General features: G+C 33.4%; 1 protein-coding gene across 1 annotated transcript; it reads left to right on the top strand.

Moving 5' to 3' along the window:
• Nucleotides 1-3,861: 3,861 nt before the first annotated feature.
• LOC129893389 (diacylglycerol O-acyltransferase 1A) lies at nucleotides 3,862-16,195 on the top strand. The gene is made up of 16 exons (XM_055968904.1): nucleotides 3,862-4,529; nucleotides 6,727-6,807; nucleotides 7,001-7,074; nucleotides 7,169-7,244; nucleotides 7,484-7,551; nucleotides 7,930-8,053; nucleotides 8,320-8,406; nucleotides 10,432-10,533; nucleotides 10,613-10,749; nucleotides 11,448-11,529; nucleotides 11,639-11,659; nucleotides 14,396-14,458; nucleotides 14,932-14,979; nucleotides 15,089-15,151; nucleotides 15,400-15,453; nucleotides 15,564-16,195. Exons 1-16 carry the CDS (start codon nucleotides 4,164-4,166, stop codon nucleotides 15,666-15,668), a joined length of 1,551 nt encoding a protein of 516 aa, XP_055824879.1. The 5' UTR covers nucleotides 3,862-4,163; the 3' UTR covers nucleotides 15,669-16,195.
• The last annotated feature ends 4,970 nt before the right edge of the window (nucleotides 16,196-21,165 follow it).

Genomic DNA, 21,165 nt, shown 5'->3' with positions numbered 1-21,165 from the left:
ATATACTGTATATACACTATATACAGTATATATGCAGTGATATACAGTAGATACAGGAGAAAAACACTATATATAGTGTATATACAATAATATGCAGCAGCTACAAGGAATAAAAACTGTATACAATGTATATATAGTCTGATATACAATGATATAAAATGATATACAGTGATATACAACATCTACGGGAAACAAACACGTGGTATATGGTGTATATACAATTCAATACAGTGTATATACAGCTGCGATATATAATGGAATTGGGCTTAAGGCCCAAAATGCAGATGGCCAAATAACTTAGTCCAGGCGTACAAAAACTAAGTGTTGGACCAAATTTTCATACTTTATCTATTTATATTTAATTGGGGTTGTAATAATTTATTTATTTATTTACGTTTGTTTATACTAACTTAGAAGTTGATTAGGTTGATTTAACTTAATTGAATTCCCATAAGGATAAACCAATTCATGTTAATTTATTCTTAAAATGATTTTCTACATTTACTTAGTCATTGATAAACTTTTACTTTATATATATATATATATATTATAGTCAAATGTTTAAGTTGTATCAAAAAAATTTTCTAAAAAATAATTTTAAAGTCTTCATTTCTTTTTAAATTAATATTTCTCAAAGTTAGTCAAATAATTTTCAAATCGTTGGATAACCGCATGTTAGCGGTTATTTTAAGTGCTAAAACCTTCTTAAAATAGTAATATGAACCTCGTACCCTTTTTCTCTAAATTTTTAAGATTTAAATCTGTTAGAGTCTTTTAAATTAAGTTTTCTTAATTTCTTTAAAAAATTAAGTGGCGACTCCTCCTTTACTAAAATTGATTTTTTCTTATAAAGATGAAATTAATTTTACACTTTGTCCATTTTTCGACATAACACAAGATACTTGGTCATGCATCACATGTTCATATTGATTACGTCCGATTATTCTTGTTCATGCATGTTTCTCACATACTTAGTACATTTCATGTACTAATGCATACTTTTGCCTACATTGTATCATACTGTAGGATTCGACGATCACTCTCATCCCACTTGTGGCTAGTTCGGAGATTACTTCACACTTTAACTTTTGGTGATTCCTCATGATTCGAGGGTGAGCCCGTTTTGTTCTTTCTTCATGTTTTTTGACTATTTCATCCTTCATGTTTGGTGAGTTAGGAACTTATCCTATGTCCCGTCTTAAGTAGTAGAGGCATGTTTAGACTACATGAGTATGTTTAGCTCTTTGATTATTGTGTTGATTCTTTTATATCGAGATTCTATCTTTTGAGACTTATCTTCTGCTTTCATGATTTATCTTGTTGTCTTATTTACCTTATGTATGATATGCTAAGAGGTTTGATTGGGGTCTCTCGGAACCCTAATCGCCATGTCACGTCTAGGACCTAACTTGAGGCGTGACACCAAATTGAGAGACAATGGATATTATAGATCATTATGGCGTTGTTTGTTGGTCACTCTAGCGTTGTGAGTTTGTCAGAGAAGATAAGGAGGACAAGAAAGGGTGGAGTACTGTGGTGGTGGTGGTGTTTAATTTGTATTGAAAAAAATGGAGGAAAAAAGGAGTTTGGCGGCTGCTTTGTGGCTAGGTGGACTGCGTGATGATTTATTTTTAGGTTGGTGTTATTGGTAGTCTGATGATGGTTTGGTTGTGGTGATTCAACGGAGAAGAAAAGGTGAAGGTTTAAAACGTTGTATTAAAATTATATTAAAGATGTATTAAATATAAACGACAATTGTAATACAACTTAAATTCAATATTATACATCTATGAATTTGATAATTGTTATTTCAGAACAAATATAATACATTTGTAACAACGTAACTAATATAAATAGTACTTAAATGTTTGAAATTCACATATAACACTTATAATACATTTGTGTTAAAATGTCTAGTCATGTGCGTTAAAATATGCCTATAATATGCATAATATATTGAATTTAAAATGTATTACAAATGTTGTTTATTATTTTCTCTTATTAATGATGTTAAAAATGTATTATATCTGAATTTCAAATATTCAAATTAGTTTATGTGTTACTATATTAAAATTGTGTTAGAAATATATTATGTATTCAACTATTTTTGATAAGAAAAGTAAAGCTAATTTGTGTAAGAGTAAAAGATGTGCTATAACTCATAAATAAGGCTATATTATACCCTATATATGTAAATTGGCCAAAACATTAGGGCAATGGAAGGAGGCTGCAATAGGAGTTATATCAATCAGATTTTTTGTATTAAATACTTTCTTATTTGAACTAGGTCCTCCTTTGTTGCTAGTGGACAAATGTATACTGTACTACTTTGATCTAACAACTTTCTAGGAGTAGATTTTAGCCTGCTAATAAGTTGATGATTTACCTACATATTTGATCTCTAAACTTATTGTATTGTGTGTTTTCATAAGAAAAAGTACATTTTCGAAGTTTAAGCAGAGAAAAAATGTTGTCATAATTTATAGCTGATCGAGTTGAAACTAAGTGAAAATGTGTCAAAGAGAAAACTAAAAGTGACCAAACAGACAACTGTCAGAATTTATTGTTGATGCGGATGAAGTGATGCGATCGCAAGTTGGCCTGTAACGCCAACAAATAGACAATTGTCAGAATTTGTTAAGCATTTTTTATATTTTCATTACCTGGTGATTTTAATACTTTACCACTAAGAAAATAAATTAAAAATATTTTTCATATGCTTTGGATTGTTCAAATTTATTTTTTTTATTTATCTTTTTTAAAAAATACGTTTTACGTTAAACTACTTTTTTTAAAAAATAATAATAATTTATTTATAAATCTATTATTAATGAAACACAGGGCCCTAAAAATAGTGGAAACTAAAACCTTTGCCTTGCTTGCTTCACGCAAGAGCCGACATTGATAGCCCGCTTTAATCACTCTAAACCCAACACAAAATGTTTATATATCATTATTTAAACTTAATATATAAAATAAATTTTACATCTATAAATATATTCGGTACACGAAAAGCTAGATTAAGGCGAACTGGATCAGAACAATAAGAAATTATAGCTCGAAGAGGGTTCCAAACTCAACGATGACAACTAAACACGAGGGAAGCCAGAAGATAGAAAGACCAGTGCCTGGCCTTCTACTGCTTCGGATGGATAATATGACTTTACTATTCTATTCCAAAAATAGCGAATTCTATAACAGCATTCTGCCTTTTCGAAGACAGAGCGCTCTTATTTTACGATGGTAGGGACGATTGCTTCCATTACTGATCAGAAAGACACCAAATTCTTCTTATATAATTCTTATGTATATGAATGCGAAAAGTCGGTTGATTAGGGTAAAATTGTATCCCTTAGGTCTCCTATGTGCGAAATATAAGGGACTAGTTCCTATAGAGCTTTGAAGCTGGCTGCTCTGCTATACTATACTAAGGTGGCCATGGAAAAGAAGGTCAATCTTTTGCTCCTTTATTCGTGAGTTGTTCAAAACTTTTTCTTACCTTTCTATTGAAAAATCAAATGTGGATTTTCAGTCGCCTTTCTTTCAGCTTTTTCCAGATAAAGATCTAATAGAGTTGTGCTTTCTTAGTACATTGCCTTTCATTACCAATCTGTCGTTTTACAGTACGAGTGCAGTCTTATTATTATAAGTGGATTCAATTTTTTTTTTATAAAATTTAAAACCTACTTCTTAAAAAAAATAAAATAAATAGGCGTAGGGGAGGGGAATGAGGAGGATGAAGAGGAAATTATAAAGTGAATAATTAAATTTTCACCAACAATATAAAAGTACAAAATAGGCAAATTCCTTCATTTAACATCTACTACTTAATAAATGTGTTTTGAGACCCCTTTAGTCAAATCAAAACAAAGATCCTATTACCTCAAATATCATTTTTGTAGGAAAACTTCACCTCTCTTGGCCTTTAAAAAAGGAGAAACTTCCGTGACTTCCATCAAAAAATGCACAGCACAAATTCCACGCATTGCATAAAACATATAAATCCAGTATTGTATAGTAGTAGTAGTAGTAGAAGAATTTATAATGTGAAAATTCAAAAAGCACCAAATCCTCATCCCTTCCGCTTTTTTAGATCCTCTTTTTCAGTCACCGATAACAATTTTTTGATTTCTAATCTACTCTGATTTTGGTAAGAGTTGTCAATGGCGATCATGGAATTTCCGGAGACCCAAGGAGCCAACACGACCACTGCTTCGGCTATTCAAAACCTCAACTTCGATCTTATTCGGAGAAGACGTGGCAGTAATGTTTTTGCGCCGGCTACTGCAATAAACGCTTCCGATGTATGTGGCAGCGGTGCTCGATTTGAAATCATCAATGAGCCGAGTAAATCGGTTGGTGAATCCATTCATGGAAATCCGATGGAAGAAGAGGAAAGGAACGATGCTGCTGTTGCCAATGGCCAGGAAAGCAATACAACCGCCTATAAATTTTCTTACAGGGCGTCCGCGCCTGCTCACCGCCGAATCAGGGAGAGTCCTCTTAGCTCCGATGCCATTTTCAGACAGGTGTATTTATTTTTCACCATTTTCTTTGTTATTAATCCTCGTAGATTCAGTTTTCACAAATTGTGTATAACGGTATGACATTGCTGATATTCGAATTTGAGTTTGCAGTGACGAGGAATCTCGGTAGTTTGGTGGCTCCTCATTTGTGCTTCCTCCTTGTCATATGTGTTGATTGGTAGCATCTCTATTTTAGGATGTAATTGCGATCTTCGATTTATGAGGGAATGCATCTAAATGCCTAAGTCCAAAAATATTTCTCTATTTTCTGATTGCCTGTTAAAGGCTGGGAATACTAGTAGTGATAATAATTAGTTGCAGAAGTTGAAGTGCATAGGCATTCCATATCGGCTCAATGTTTGAATTGGAATAAATCATGGTGTGAGCTGTAGATGACAGAGCACACCTTCCATACCGTAGTCATTGCAATTTGCACAACTGTTAATTTCCCATTTCTAGATAGCAAGACACAAGAGACTTGTATCATATTTCAGGATTAATACGGTTGAGGTTTAAAAGAAAATGAGATTTTTTGTTGTTATGAACTGCAAACCATGCTGAACTGGGGCTGAAAAAGAGGTGAATAGGGACATGGGCTTAGAGAAAGTTCTCATTTTTCTTCAAAAAAATTATCTTCCTTCATTTTGTGTGGTCTCATCCATATTGTTGTGAAATCCATTATGTGGTCATTGTCCATGTTGTCATATATGAAGTGGCTACTGTTGAATTGGACAATTGACGGTCTGTTTTATCACGGTAAACAACAATCCAATGTCAGACGTGACAGATAAGCTTTGACTGTATGATAACTTTTTGTTTTTTTTCCATTGAACTGCTCACTTAGCAATGAGTAAAAGCTTTAGCTTTGTGATAGGCTGTTGTTTTGAGCAAAGAGAATACATTTTTTGTCTGTTGGCCCCATGCACTAGAATTATAAAGGATATCCTTCCTGAAACACTGTCGATACAAACAATACTTAGCACTTATATACTGTTGAAAAATCTGGTAAAGAACAAGAATGTCACTATTAAATGTAGTTGGGGTTTTCCATAAGCCTATGATTTCATCGGGCAATTTGACTTTCACTTTTGCTCGAGTGAAATTGTTCACTAAAAAGGATCAGTTGTCCTCAATATGCAGTAGTTTGTCTTTAATTACACATGAACTTCAAAGAGACTGCCTGCAATTAGACCTACATATTTTGTTAGCATCAGCAGGATTTGCCATCAGAGGAAACTAAGCATTACAATTTGCAAGCGTCGTTGATGTACTTCATTCAATCACATGACTTAAACCTAGAGTCTTAAGTTAAAATCTTGCAATTTCAAATTGTTTTCATGTTCCGATTTCAGTTTTTGGATGTAACAATCATTAATCTATAATTGCCAAAAAGGTATTCCTGCCACAGACAGTGATCATGTAGAAAAAGAAGCTGTGCTTATCAATCATCTGAAAGATAAGAACTAAAACAAAGAGGTCTGTCAAAAAGGTAGTCCTGCCACTGTCAAGGATCATGCCACAAGAGAAGCTGTCCTTAACCCATCATCAAAATACTCCCTCCATTCACTTTTACTTGTCATATTTGGACTTGGCACCCCCTGTTAATTGATATTTGATATTAGGTTTTGAAAAGTGATTTCGTAATAAGTAATTAATGCTAAGGGTAAAGCACGGAAAAAATAATTATCTTTTCTTGATATGTTAAAAGTGAATAGTAAAAGTGAAAATCTATTTTTGGAATAGCGGACAAGTCAATTGAGGGAGTAATAGATTTTCGCCCTGCGTGATCTAGGATATACTCATGGTACAGTACGGTCACCAAAATTTCAGGAAAAGATATATAGGACTGTCAATAGATAATAGGTTCTTGTGATATTTGGTTTGATCACACCTATGCTGTGCTTATAGATGAAGACAAAAAGTACTCAATTTTGTGTTATTCTTGCTGCATTTCATGTGGCTCACAAGTGCTTGTAGCATAATATTCTCTATAAAAGAGTTACTATGCTATATTATCAGTATTCACTAGTGATGTATGAACTATTGAAGAAAGTAGAAGTCTAACAAACTTTGAAGACTAAAGAATTTCACTTTCGTGTTTTTCTTGACTGCATCTCATGTGGCTCACAAGTGCTTATACCTTTGTATAAAGCGGGCATAAAACTCTTTGCTGATGTCCAATATATGGTTCTTGTGGTAGAGTCATGCAGGCTTGTTCAATCTCTGTGTGGTGGTGCTGATTGCTGTTAACAGCAGGTTGATTATCGAGAATTTGATGAAGGTATACATCTTTCTGTAATATCACTGTAACTAATTTGACTAGACAGTGCAATTTGTTGCCTTCCCACTTGTTTGATGCATCACCAACAAAACCAATCAATGAATAGGAATATGGTTACAAAAGAGATGATATGTCATTTCAAAAATTATTTAAGTATTATAAATGCAGATAACAAATTTTGATTACTATGCAGTATGGCCTGTTAATTAGGGCTGGTTTTTGGTTTAGTTCGAAGTCTTTAAGGGATTGGCCGCTTCTAATGTGCTGGTATTGTCATCTTGAGCCCCTTTTCTCTTTGCTCTGTTCTTGATACCTACTATTCTTTGGACAAAAAAGTTTGAAAGTCTTCATGTGCTTCCAGTCTCAGTCTCCAACTTTTGCCTCTTGCTGCTTTCCTTGTGGAGAAGATGGCTCAGAAGAGGTGTATGACTGAGCGTGTAAGCCGAGATCACCTCTTTTTCTATGTTTCCTTCTCTTTTTTTTCTAAAATCCTTTCTTATTATCTTCTCAAAAAACAATAACCTTCCTTATAATGTAAATTGAAAATTTCTTTCACATGGAGTTCTCACTGACTCGTTTTCCTGTTTATAGTGAAAGAAGTTAATGCTGGTGTGTTTGTGGCCATTGTGATTTGTCATTTGTGATGTTTTGACTATTTTTATGTGTGATGCTGCAGGTGGTGATCAGTCTTCACATAACTATAACAACAGCTGCCATTTTTTATCCAGTTCTGGTCATTCTCAAGTATGTCTTTATGCATTTTAATCATGAAAATTTGATATATATCCTCTTACAAGTGTATGGTAGGCAGCTGTTGCGGCTTCCATGTTGTGGTAAAACTGAGAAATTTTCTAGCTACAACTGGTGAATATCTTAGATGTCAAAAGATGACTATTTATTAGGAGAGTAGTTCTGCATAGGAACTAATATTTGATTCTTAGTTTAACTGTTTAAGACATTTTAAACCTTCATTTTGGGATATTGGGTAGGATAATCACTGATGTAAAATTTGGATTTTACCATTATGAAAGGGAGAATTTTCAACCGTACCTGTCCAACTGCTATTTATCTAGCTGATATTTATTGAAAATAATATCAAGTTAATGCTTTTAAACTGCACAGGTGTGATTCTGCTTTTCTGTCTGGTGTCATATTGATGCTCGTTGCTTGTATTGTGTGGATGAAGCTGGTTTCTTATGCACATACAAATCACGATATGAGACTACTTGCAAAGTCTATGGATAAGGTATTATTAATCCGTGTCCTCTTCTCATGGACCCATAGGATTTGCGCTTGATTAAAGCTACACTTGTGTGAATATTAAAAATAACTAGATTAACCAGCTTCAGCAATTTATCTTATTCTTGTGGTTTGAACAATATTAATATCGAGTCTCTTATATCTAGCTTATTTATGTTTTTTTTCCTTTCTTTATTCACTTGTTTCCGGACCCTACTTTGTGGGATTTCACTGGGTGTGTTGTTCTTGTTATTGACTGATTTATGTTGTTAGGTTGAAACTTCAGATGTGGATTACTCTTATGATGTTAGCTTCAAGAGTTTGGCTTACTTCATGGTTGCTCCAACATTATGTTATCAGGTAGGATCAGTGAAATCTTGCAAAATTTTATCCAGTCTTTTTCTTGCATTATAGAGAACCTGCACCATAACATCATTAGCTTAAAAAAACATCATTAGCTTATGTTGGTTTGCAAATTAACCCCAATTAGGGGTGGCAAAATGGGTAAAATTTATGGTTATCTGCGATTAACCTTTTTTTTATCCAGTCATTTCAAAATGGGTCAAATATGGATCAACCCATATTATCTATCATAAAATATGGATAACCATGGGTATCCACCAATTGTAGTCCCCTTAAAGTATATAAGGGTGTAGGAACCTCTAGAAAGTACACTTATTATGGGTGTGCTTTGTATGAAAAATATTTTAAAATATTTTTTAATTTTCTCATGTTTGATTGACTTAAATGTTTTGGATAATATTTTTCAAATGGGCTTATTTTTCTATAATTTAAGAAAAAATGACTTCCATACATTAGGGCAAAAAAATTCAAAACTTTCTTTAGATTAGGAAAATATTTTTCAAAACTTCCCTTAAACCTCACCATCCAAAACAGTCCAGATTTGGGATCTGACCCCAACCCGACCCTGACCCGACTCCCGACTCTGACCGGAGACCCGAATTTTGACCTCCCGGCCTCGACTCAGGACCACTCGTTTTCTAGAGAAATATTTCTAGAAAAACATTGAAAAGAAAATTCTTCATACCAAACACACTCTAAAAGGAGAAAAAGAATAAGAGAAAAATCTTGTAATCTAAAGTACTTACTTCTTTACATAATAAGAAGCAACGGATAATATGGGTTATCCATTGGATTTACCCATTTTTATCCATATCAAATATGGGTTGAGTTGAATATTTTATCCGTTTTCACATGACTCATTTTTGACTGGCCCAAATTCGACTCGACCCGCTTGTTTGCCACCCCAACCCCGATTCTAAATAGATAAACTTGTTTATGGCAGTTTGCAATGTTTAATATAGAAATTAGAAGTGGGCGAGTGTGCCTAGTTGATGCTTTCAGGTTTTTGGTTTGGTCATAGAGGACTAGACATTATTGTTGATAAACTTGTATACGATATGTGCCAAATTAACTATCATACATGGACTTCAATGGTCAAAGTTATATAATTTGACCATCAAATTATTCTTAATCTAACAGGCATTTTTGCAACTAAAAACTCAATCAGTAGATACTATTCTCTCTTTTTTTTGATAGTCTGCTAGCCTATAGAATGTATCATATGGTCGGGTCTCTCAGCTGTCAGAATCCTCATTTTCCCCTCTCGACAATTATTGATACCTTCAAATGCTTTCCGTGATAGATTTCGTGCTCAAAACAGTTTGTTCAAATATTTTTGGTGCAAATGGAGTAAATTATTAAAAAACGATTTAATGAAGATATACATGTAACTATACTAACTTGTTATTCTTGTATAATTGATGATTTACCTTGGACTAGTATTGTTGGTGTTAGATGTTTTAATTACCAATTTGAGCATAAGGATTGGGTTATCTGATACTCTTTAAACAATTTACATTGCTGCCTTTGAATTTCTTATTGAATTGTTCTGTTCATACTCAGACTCCAAGAGCAGTTCCTTGTAATTTAGAACTTTAGGTTAAGTCCAGCTCAATTAGTATATTTAGGAAGTTAATGAATTGAACATATTTATTCATTTTGACTACTATAGTGTATTTTATCATACGAATTTTGGGTCTGCTCCTGGAAGACAATTCTACCAAACAATTAAGCTAGAACTGAACAAAGTTCATTCCATGATTATCTAATATTGAAGGACTCTTTTCTATCTAGATTAATAACTTATTGTGGTATACACTTCCTTTTTCTTACCAAAAAACATATGCTAGCATCTTATAATTTTTTTCGATAACCAAAGGAAATAGATTACTGAAGCTATCATCTTATAATTAAACCCCTTTTAAAATAAAAATCCTATAAAAGGGATCAAAGAGATCTCACTCTAGGAGTTGTTTCTTACATCAACTCATTTTTTTTATTTATTTATTCTGTTGTCTGAAGCTTAGCTATCCCCGCACTCCATGCATTCGCAAAGGTTGGGTGGCCCGGCAATTCATTAAGCTGATAATATTTACTGGATTGATGGGATTTATCATAGAACAGGTGATTTTTTCTTTTGTGAAGGTTCAGAATTTCCTCTGATAAGCGCAAATACATTCTGACGGAATGCATCCTTGTGCAGTACATTAACCCAATTGTGCAAAACTCACAACATCCTTTGAAAGGAAACCTTTTATATGCCATCGAGAGGATATTGAAGCTTTCGGTTCCGAATTTATATGTCTGGCTCTGTATGTTTTATTGCATCTTTCATCTTTGGTATGTCCCTCTACTTTTAATTCATATATTATTTACTCCTTTCCTTTTGTTCGATACCAAATCCTTTTTCTTGCGAGAAATGTGTGCTGTAAAATCCTTCAGAACAAGTACCATTAACATTGTTGAAGTGCGTGTCTCCACAGGTTTCCCCTTTTCCCAATTAAAACATGTTATGTCAACTTTTGATGTTTAGTTACTAATCATTGAAATGTTGATCGCTTAATAAAATTTGAGTTTCTAGACATGATTACCCTACTATCAGGGAGAAAAGAAAGGATCAGAGGTGCACCAAAAGAACCCCTGGAGGTTCTCAATGAGCCTGAATGGTTTTAGTTAAGCATATATCTGATCGAACTCTGTCTCCCCAAAAGGTTACCCTAGAATAAGAAAGTGTCTTTTAGTTGTGAATGCCTTAATGCTAAGGCCTTCTGAATCTGTCGAACAGTTATGACTGTTGACATGCTCACTCCATCAGATGTTTAGACAATGCATTCTTCCTTACTTTTAGTGTTAAAGCTTCAGAGTCATGTCATCATAGTTTTATATCTTTGCATTCTCTTCGAAATGGCGTTGGTGTTAACGAGGATATGAAAAGCTTATACTCTTATATCTGAATAATACTAAAACGAATATTTGGCTTATGTTCCCTTGCATCAAAGAGACTTAGTTCTGTTTACATATTTCATATTTGTCTTCAGGCTAAATATACTTGCGGAACTACTATGTTTTGGTGATCGTGAGTTCTACAAGGATTGGTGGAATGCAAAAACAATTGATGAGGTAGATTAAATATCACTTTGACTTTTGTTATATCCCAATTGATTCAGAGCTGGTTGGAGTTTCTTATCCGTTTTTTATGTGATTATCCTGCTGCGGCTGCTGTTATCAGTACTGGAGAATGTGGAATATGGTATGTCTATCTTCCTTTTTTTGTAAATCATTTCCTGATTCTTATGCAAGGAAAGATGTTGTCTTATTGACCAAGAAGTGGAATACCAAAGTGTACATTTTGAAATGATGTTATTGTCACTAATAAAGCTTTCCTTAACAGAGTCAAAAGTCTGCCTTCTCTTTCACTCCACTGTTGGCTTTAACAAAATATCTTTGGCCCAACCTGCATCTTTCCAAAAGTACACTTGACAGGAATGACAATTAACTATAGGGATGGCTATCAGTACAGTGCGGGTTCTATCTTAACCTGCAAAATTTCAAATTCGCCCCTCCCCACATAGCACATTCACCCCCGTCCACCTGCCCCGCACTATACCTGTGTGCACCCCACCCCGCCTTGTTTAAGTATTCTTTTCTTAAAAAAAACTGTTAGTTTTATTTCTTTTTTGTGTTTTGGCTGGAATTTTCATGTCAGTTAGGGAAGTAAAGTGTGTTCTTACGTTCTATTTTCTTTTGTTGGGCCTTTAGTGTGCAGCTGCTTTTAAAACAATCCAATTGAAACAAGTTTTAAGTTTTCAAAGGCTGCTGCTAATAATTAATATTATAGAATAAATTTAGTCGTGCAGTTAGTGATTCACATTGCACTGTTCTACACTTCTACATATTGACATAGAAAGTATCTTTTAAAAATCTTATCAACATTAAAGATGGAATAAGAATGATCTGCATTAGTTTTGGTTTCCAATTGCAGTAACTCTGCAAAATACATGTTACATTTTCCTAACTTTAGGTATGTTTTGGATTATTTTCATTTCCATTTACATGTAAATGATATATTCCAAATTGCTTTTCAAAATTCATAAGAATATAATAACCGATGCGCAGAGATGAATGCAACATAGTAGCACCAGGCTCATTTGAACCCTATACTTTCAATGCCTAGCATAAGTTTATGTATAAAATCTATTAAAATTACAATAAATATTACTCCCTCCGTCCCAATTTATTTGATGTAATTTGACTGGGCATTGAATTTAACAAATATGGGAAGACTTTGCAATGTTTCAAAACTACCCTTACCTTTGTGGACTTTTTGCCAACTAAGCGGTACCAAACATGGGTAAATGTTGATAGTGTCATTAAACATTTGTCAAATAAGGAAAATACGCCATTCTTTTTGGGACTGATTAAAAAGGAAAATGTGTCATATAAATTGGGACAGAGGAAGTAGTAGATATGAATGCGTAACTTTATAACTAAAAGATGTTAAAGATTGAACCCATACAGTTTAAATCCCTGATCTGTCTCTGTTGACACTTATTACTGTGATATTAAGTGCACCCATGAATATGATGATCTCCAAACATGGATGATCTCTTAAGACCAAAAAATTTCAAGATCACTTTAAATCCGCACCCACACCCTCACCTGCACCAACATCCACATATAATTTAATTATTTTATTTCAACCCTCCCTGCCCCACCCGCACCTGCACCTCCCCAGACATTTCTAAACTGCCCATTTATTAACTCAACTCATTCTGATCTGCCCAAATTCAGCTCAATCTGCCTGATTGACCACCCCTAGTTTAGGTCTGTAGCTAATAATTTGTGCCAAGTTTAGGGGGTCTTTAGCTATTCTACAATCGACATTTAGGTTACTACTTAAAGTGAGTTTAATGGACTTCAAATTAATCTATGTTACTCGGACTCTTCAAAGGTGCGAGTCAGATTATCAAAAGTAGAGCATGAGGACCCAACATGGGTGCGGCAACATTTTTGAAGAGTCCGAGCAACATAGAAATTAATAGTTTAGTTTATTTATTTTCTGTAGTTTGATTTTTCTATTGTCATACTTGCTATAAAATATAATTGCAATAAGGATATCATTTTGGTTAAAGTATACTAAGTAACAGAGTCAACTTTTACCCCTTAAAGGGAGAAGGGTCATTTTAAAAAAAAATGAAACTAATGACCCTAAGAAAAGTAAAGGCTTTTTTGCATTGTGTTATTTGTAGTTTCTGTGGTTCAAGACTTTGTAGTTTATACCCGAATGACCCTTTTAGTTTCGGGGGTTGTTCAATATTTCATCATTCTTAGATAAATTTAAGGCTGAATACCCAAATAGACACCCGTGCTTGCACCGATTTGTGTAACAACCCTCTTGCTCCACGGGTTTTCATCCCGACACCTAAACTCAGTCAAATTTAGTGTTTTAGACAAACACAACAAAACCTTGGTCAATAGTTAGAGGGGTTTAAAGCACTAATTCTGACCACGTTTAGGCGACTGGATGAAACCTCTGGAGTCAAGGGCCGGGATCACAAATATGTGTAAGTACAGGTGTCCATTTGTCTATTCAGATTGACCTATTAGGTTACAAAAAGGGAGCATTTTTGGTCTATCCTAATGAACACCCTAAATTATATGTTAAATCTAGTGGAATTGGTCAATATTTTTGAGTTTCTCAACTCAAATGGTTTCCAAAGTATAGGTTTTGTTCTGTGTTTTTCCCTTTAATATGAAACTGCATATAGACTGTCCTGTAAGTTTGAATGGAGCATTTTCTGTCCACTTAACAGATTGCAGGGGACGATGTTAAACAATGGCCTTTATTGACGTCCTGCTTTTCCTATTCCACCATATAAACGAACCCTAAGTTACAAATACAAGCACATGCAATTCAGCTTCCATCTTTGTGAAGCATTTTTCGTTTCCTTAACATTAGTAACCATGTATCTTATGATTATTGCAGCCTGTTCATAAGTGGATGGTTCGTCACATTTATTTCCCATGCTTAAGGAATGGAATTCCAAAGGTGCCTTCTCAGTCTCAATAATTCGTTTTTTGTTTTTTCTTCGTATATATTATACTTTTCTTGTGTTTGCGTCTCCACATTGATATCTGATATTTCTTCTACTTTTAGTTTCATCGTATTTTTGCCAGGGTGGAAGGAATTACCTCACTTCCACTTATGTGGCGATCTATGTTCTTTTGATGATTCCTCAATTAAAAATGCATTTTTTAGAAAACTTATGGTGGCTTTTCACCTTTTATCACATGTCGATCTTCAAGCACAATAATATTTCCAGTGTAGATGGGTTTAGAATCTTAAGATTACGTCTTTATGCTGAAAACGAAAAAATTGCCCCTGATATTTTACGTAAATGTATTTTTCTGTCAGATCTCATTTAATTGGTATGTAAATAGGATAAAACGCCAACTTGTTGCTTGAAATGATCTTGCACTTTCTCCTTTGCCAAGTTTAATATCCACTAACGCTTGGTGCAGGCGGTCGCATTACTGATTGCTTTCCTTGTATCTGCTGTTTTCCACGAGGTACGTTGTTTCCTCCCTCTTCCATATTTTATAATGTTACTCAGTAATGGCTGGGTAATGGCAACTTACAACTTCTAGTCTGAGATGACATGTTCCTGCCTATCTGCAGCTGTGTATTGCTGTTCCTTGTCGCCTTTTCAAGTTTTGGGCGTTCATTGGAATTATGTTCCAGGTAATGGCATTTAACATATTGTTATTGGATTTAAGTTGTATACACTGGCTACAATTTTTTACGGTATCAGTGTAGTTTAACTAATTATAGCAGGTTAGTAGGCATTTTCATCAGATGCATCGAACTTAAATTCATTCTCATACATGTTTCCAAAGAACACTGCTTTTAAAACCTCAATATTTGAAAATGAAAAAATTATCTTCTTTGCCCATGCTGAAGATTAAATATGGCGGTGTTTCTCTGATCAGGTTCCTTTGGTCATTCTCACAAACTTCTTACAAAATCAGTTCCAAAGCTCGATGGTATGTTTTTGGGTGCAGTTATATTTCCATATGCTCAGCTGATTCCTTCTTCTACATTCATTTAAAATAAAATTAAAAGCGATTGACATTAAGTTATATAATCTTTCTAGGTGGGCAATATGATGTTCTGGTGCTTTTTCTGCATTCTTGGTCAGCCAATGTGTGTGCTCCTGTATTACCACGACGTAATGAATAGAAAAAGCAGTGCATGTTAAGCTTCATGCTGAGGATATATTGTTGTGTGGTTGAGTATTTAAGTATTGGATTCCAAGCTCTATGCTACTTTTTCTTAGAGGACGCTGGTCATCCACTAGCAACAACATTGGTGATGATGTGTTTCTGGGAAGGCATTCCTGCTATTTCCTTAATCACTCCAAATGATATTCAGATGACAAACGAATTATCTGTTATGAATGCACAACACGAGGGCACGACAAATGATGCTGATGACTGACATTTTTATGGCTTTCTCCATTTCAGAGAAATGTAACATACTATCTTGAGGTACCCGCGCTTGTTAGTGTAATCCCTACTCGCCTCTAATTTCTCATTCATCTGTTCTGCTTGTGCTTGGCTGTGACGCTAGCATGAAATGTAAATAATTGGGTGTAACAGATAAACAAAGCCGATTGTGCTTAAAAACACTTGGTATTGCACAGCTGTGAAAGACAGTTGAAGTACAGAGCTTATCAAAATTGATTAGAGAGCAAAGAACATGATAGAATCATATTAAATTTAATAATGTCTATGTGCTATTTGTATGTAATGGTGTCTGATTGGACATGAAGTTTATGTTTTTAACTTGGAGGTATCAAAAAACTCTTTTCTAACGTTCTTGTCTCAGGACGATATTTTGGGTAACTAGTACAGCGAGAGCAATTGTATCGTTTTCAAGACTTGTAGATTAAGGGCAGACTACTTTTTTTAACTTAAAAGCTCTGGAAAATTATGGTTGAATCTTTTTTCCAGACAAGCGAAGTATGACTTGAAATAAGCTCGACTTGGTTGGTACATCACTTTAAGAGGTATTAATGCAAAATTTTGAACATCCTCATGTTTTGATGATTTTAAGTTTTACTTATTTAAGGTGTATTTTGTTTTTTTACATAATCATATCATTCAAAAAGCAAAATCCACATTAAGTATTAGTTGCTCATCTAAACATAGAATAAATATCTATTGGAGTTGATCACATTCTACTAAATATGTACTCATTGTTGATCAAATACTTTGTCAATATATGTAGTATAATTATTAGGCTTTGAATTACTACTTTAGCAGTTACATAATCTAGCAAGTGTTTCGGTTAGTACCAGAAGAGTATCTCAAGATACAAGTAAAGAATTTGTGTAATTTTACTCTTTTTTAATACTCCTTTTGCTTAATACACACTTGTAAGAGTTAAATTATTTAAATTTTAATTAATATTTAAGATATTTTCTTTTAATCATGTTGAATTGTTGATATAAAAATAAAAATTGTAGTAGTAACCTATTGTTGTAAAACAATTATGTGGATGTCCATTCATCCACTTTACTTTTTCTTCACCTTATTTTGTTCCCTACCCTACCACTTTACTTTTCTCCAAACTATCTATCCTTGAAATTGGTTATAAATAGTCACTCTGAAATGTAATACACAGATCAAATAATTATTTATCCTCTTTCTGTTTATCTTTCTTGTCTTTTGTTTACTCTCCCTATAGTTTAATTACTTTCATAATACGTTATCAGCACGAAACTCTAATTTTCTTCGGATAAGTTAACTTCTATCTCAGGTATTGAAAAAAAAGTTAATATTAGTTGTCTTTGTTATTTCTAAGTTAATTTCTATCTCAGTTTTCATCATGTCAAATTTACCAAAACTTGGAGTTTGTGGCACTTGACAGTACCGAAAAAAATTATTTGTTATGGATTCTTGATACTGAAATTCACCTTGACGCTAAAGGTTTTGATGATACTATTAAACAAGAAAACAAAGCGTCAAGCCAAGATAAAGCAAATCCCATGATTTTTCTCCGCAATCATATTCATGAAGGATTAAAAACTGAATATTTAACTGTGAAAGACCCTCTTGAATTATAGACTAATTTGAAGGATCGATATCACCACCTAAAATTTACGGTGTTGTCAAAAGCTCAATATGACTAGATACACCTTTGATTTCAAGATTTTAAAACTATGAGTATAATTCTACTATTCACAAGGTAAATTTTGTGTTAAAATTATGGACTATCACTGATGATGACTTACTTAAGAAATTTTTTTCCACTTTTCACGCTTCAAATGTGTTGCTGCAACAATAATATCGTGAAAAGGGGTTTAAAAAATATTCTGAATTAATTACATGCCTATTTGTGGCTGAGCAAAATAATACTTTGCTGATGAAAAATTATGAAGTGCATCTCACTAAGTCTGTAACATTTCCTAAATCGAATGCTGTAGAAGCATATAATCAGTTTGAATCAAGAAAAAATAATTATCATGGCCGCGCCATGACCGTGGTTGTGGACATGGGTGAGGATGTGGTAGAGGACGAAACAATGATCGTCAACATGGTGGAAATAAACATGAGAACAATAAAGCTTCTCAAAATAATTCTTCTAAGGGTAAATTCAATATTTGTCACCGGTGTGGTGTGAAGGGTCATTGGGCACGTGAATGTCATACATTCGATCATTTTGTGAAACTTTATCAAGCCTCTCTTAAAAGAAGAGATAATAATGTGGAGGCACACTTAAATTTTTGGAATGAAGATATTGAGGCAAATCTTGTTTATAAAGATGATAATTTTGAAGGCCTCCCAAATATTACTCATCTGGAAGCTGAAGACTTTTATGAGAATAAGAATATTGACTGAAGAACTGATCATCTAACTGGGGATAAAAATTATAAAAATAGTTAATGTTTTTCTATTATGTTTGCTACTATTTTGTCCTTCATAAATGTGTTTCTTAAGCCAGTGCAATTTCTTAAGGTTTCTTATGTTGTTAGTTTTTCACTTATAGTGTATTTTTTTGTTTATAAAGAATATGGAAATTTCTCAATCATCAGTTGGATCCAAAATCAATTATGATGTTATATGTCTTATCGATAGTGCCACAACACACACTATTTTAAGAGATAAGAAATATTTCTCCTATTTGATTATGAAAGAAGCTAGTGTTAATACAATATCTGGTAGTACAAGATTAATTGAAGGATCCGAAAAAGCTAAAGTTGTACTTATCGAAGGAACAAATTTGACAATTAATGAAGCATTATATTGTAGTAAGTCTCAAAGAAACTTATTAAGTTTCAAAGACATTCATCAAAATGGTTATCATAATGAGACTACAAATGATGAAAAGAATGAATATCTTTATATTAATACAATAATGTCGGGCAAGAAGTTTATACTTGAAAAGTTATCCGTTCTTTCATCCGGCTTATACTTCACAAGTATTAGCACATTTGAAACACATACCATAGTAAACCAAAGGCTTACTTACTCAAATAATTTTATTATCTGGCATGACCGGTTGGGCCATCCCGGTTCTAATATAATGCACAAAATAATTGAGACTTTCACATGGACACTCTTTGAAGAACCAAAAGATTCTTCAATTTAAAGAATTCTTTTGTGCTGCATGTTCTCAAGGTAAATTGATTACTAGACCATCAGTAATTAAAGTGGGAATTGAATCCCCAGCATTTCTGGAGCGTATAAAGGTGATATATGTGGGCTCATTCACCCATCATATGGACCATTTAGATATTATATGATTTTAATAGATGCATCTACAAGATGGTCACATGTGTGTTTATTATCAACTCGTAATATGACATTTGTAAGATTATTTGCTCAAATAATTAAGTTAAGAGCACAATTTCCAGATTATGCAATAAAAATAATTCGTCTTGATAATACTAGTGAGTTCACATCTCAGGCATTTAATGATTATTTTTTATCCACTGGGATAACAATTGAGTATCCAGTTGCTCATATTCATACTCAAAATAGTCTAGCAGAATCATTGATTAAACGACTTCAATTAATTGCTAGACCAATGCTTATGAGAATAAAACTTCTCATTTTATTATGGGGTCATGCTATTTTGCATGCAGCAAGTCTTGTGCGGATCAGACCCACAAGTTATTATAAAGTCTCCCCATTATAATTAGCTTTTGGTCAGGAGCCAAACATTTCCCATTTTAAAATATTTGGATGTGCGGTATATGTTTCAATTGCTCCACCACAACGTACAAATATGGGTCCCCAAAAAAGTCTGGGGATATATGTTGGGTATGAATCTCCTATCATAAAATATTTGAAATCTATGACTAGAGATTTATTTACTGCAAGATTTGTTGATTGTCATTTTGATAAATCAGTATACCCAACATTAGGGGGAGAAAATAAGAAGTTGAAAAATGAAATAGATTGGAATGCATTATCATTATCTCATTTAGATTCTCGTACAGATAAATGTGAACTGGAAGTTCAAAAGATAATTCATTTGTAAAATATTGCAAATCAACTGCCAGATGCATTCACTGACCTATCAAGAGTTACTAAATCTCATATTTCAGCTGCTAATGCTTCAATTTGAGTTGATGTCCCAGCAGGATAATTAATTAATGTAAATGAGTCTAAACCCCACTTAAAACGTGGTAGGCCGATCGGTTTTAAAGATAAAAATCCCCGGAAAAAAAAGAACAAACGATCAAGATGTTCATGATACGAAAGAACCTGCTCAAAAAGAGCGAGAAAACATAACAATTGATAAGAACTTAGAAGAGGTTGAGGCGCCTGAAAATAACGAAGTAATTTCAATAAATTATGTCTCATCAGAAAAAATATGGAATCGAAATAATATAATTGTCGATAATAGTTTTGCTCATAATGTTGCTATTGAAATAATGCAACAAAATGAGGATCTTGAACCAAAATCTATCGAGAAATCCAGACAGATGAATGATTGGCCATAATGGAAAGATGTAATTCAAGTTGAATTAGCTTCGCTTAAAAAATGCGAAGTTTTCAAACCGATAATTCGAATACCTGAAGGTATAAATCTAGTGGGGATACAATGGGTCTTTGTGCGAAAACGAAATGAGACAAAATGAAGTTGTAAGCTATAAAGAACAACTTGTGTGAAAACGAAATGAGAAAAATAAAGTCGTAAGATATAAAAATGCGAAATTTTCGGATCGATAATCCGAACACCTAAAGATATAAATCTAGCGGGGGTATAAATGGGTTTTTGTGCGAAAACAAAATGAAAAAAATGAAGTTGTAAGATATAAAAAATGACTTGTGGCACGAGGATTTTCGTAAAGACCTAACATTAATTATATGGAAACATATTCTCCTGTGATGGATGCAATCACTTTCAGGTATCTTATAAATCTGGCAGTTCATGAAAAACTTGGCATGCATCTAATGGATGTCGTTATAGTATATTTATATGGCTCTCTAGACAATGATATTTTAATAAAAATTCCCGAAGGATTTAAAATGCCTGAAATATATAAAGATTTCCAGAAAACTTATTCAATAAAACTTTAAAAATCTTTATACGAGCTAAAACAATCAGGGCGAATGTGATATAGTCATCTTAGCGAATATTTGCTAAAAGAAGGATTTACAAAATGATCTAATTTGTCCTTATGTCATTATAAAAAGGTCTGAATTTGAATTTGTCATAATAGTTGTATATGTTGATGATTT

Source organism: Solanum dulcamara, chromosome 6 (assembly GCF_947179165.1).
Source record: "Solanum dulcamara chromosome 6, daSolDulc1.2, whole genome shotgun sequence".
NCBI classification, from domain to species: Eukaryota; Viridiplantae; Streptophyta; class Magnoliopsida; order Solanales; family Solanaceae; genus Solanum; species Solanum dulcamara.
The sequence above is the reverse complement of the archived record's forward strand: the minus strand, read 5'-3'. Positions and strand labels throughout refer to the sequence as shown.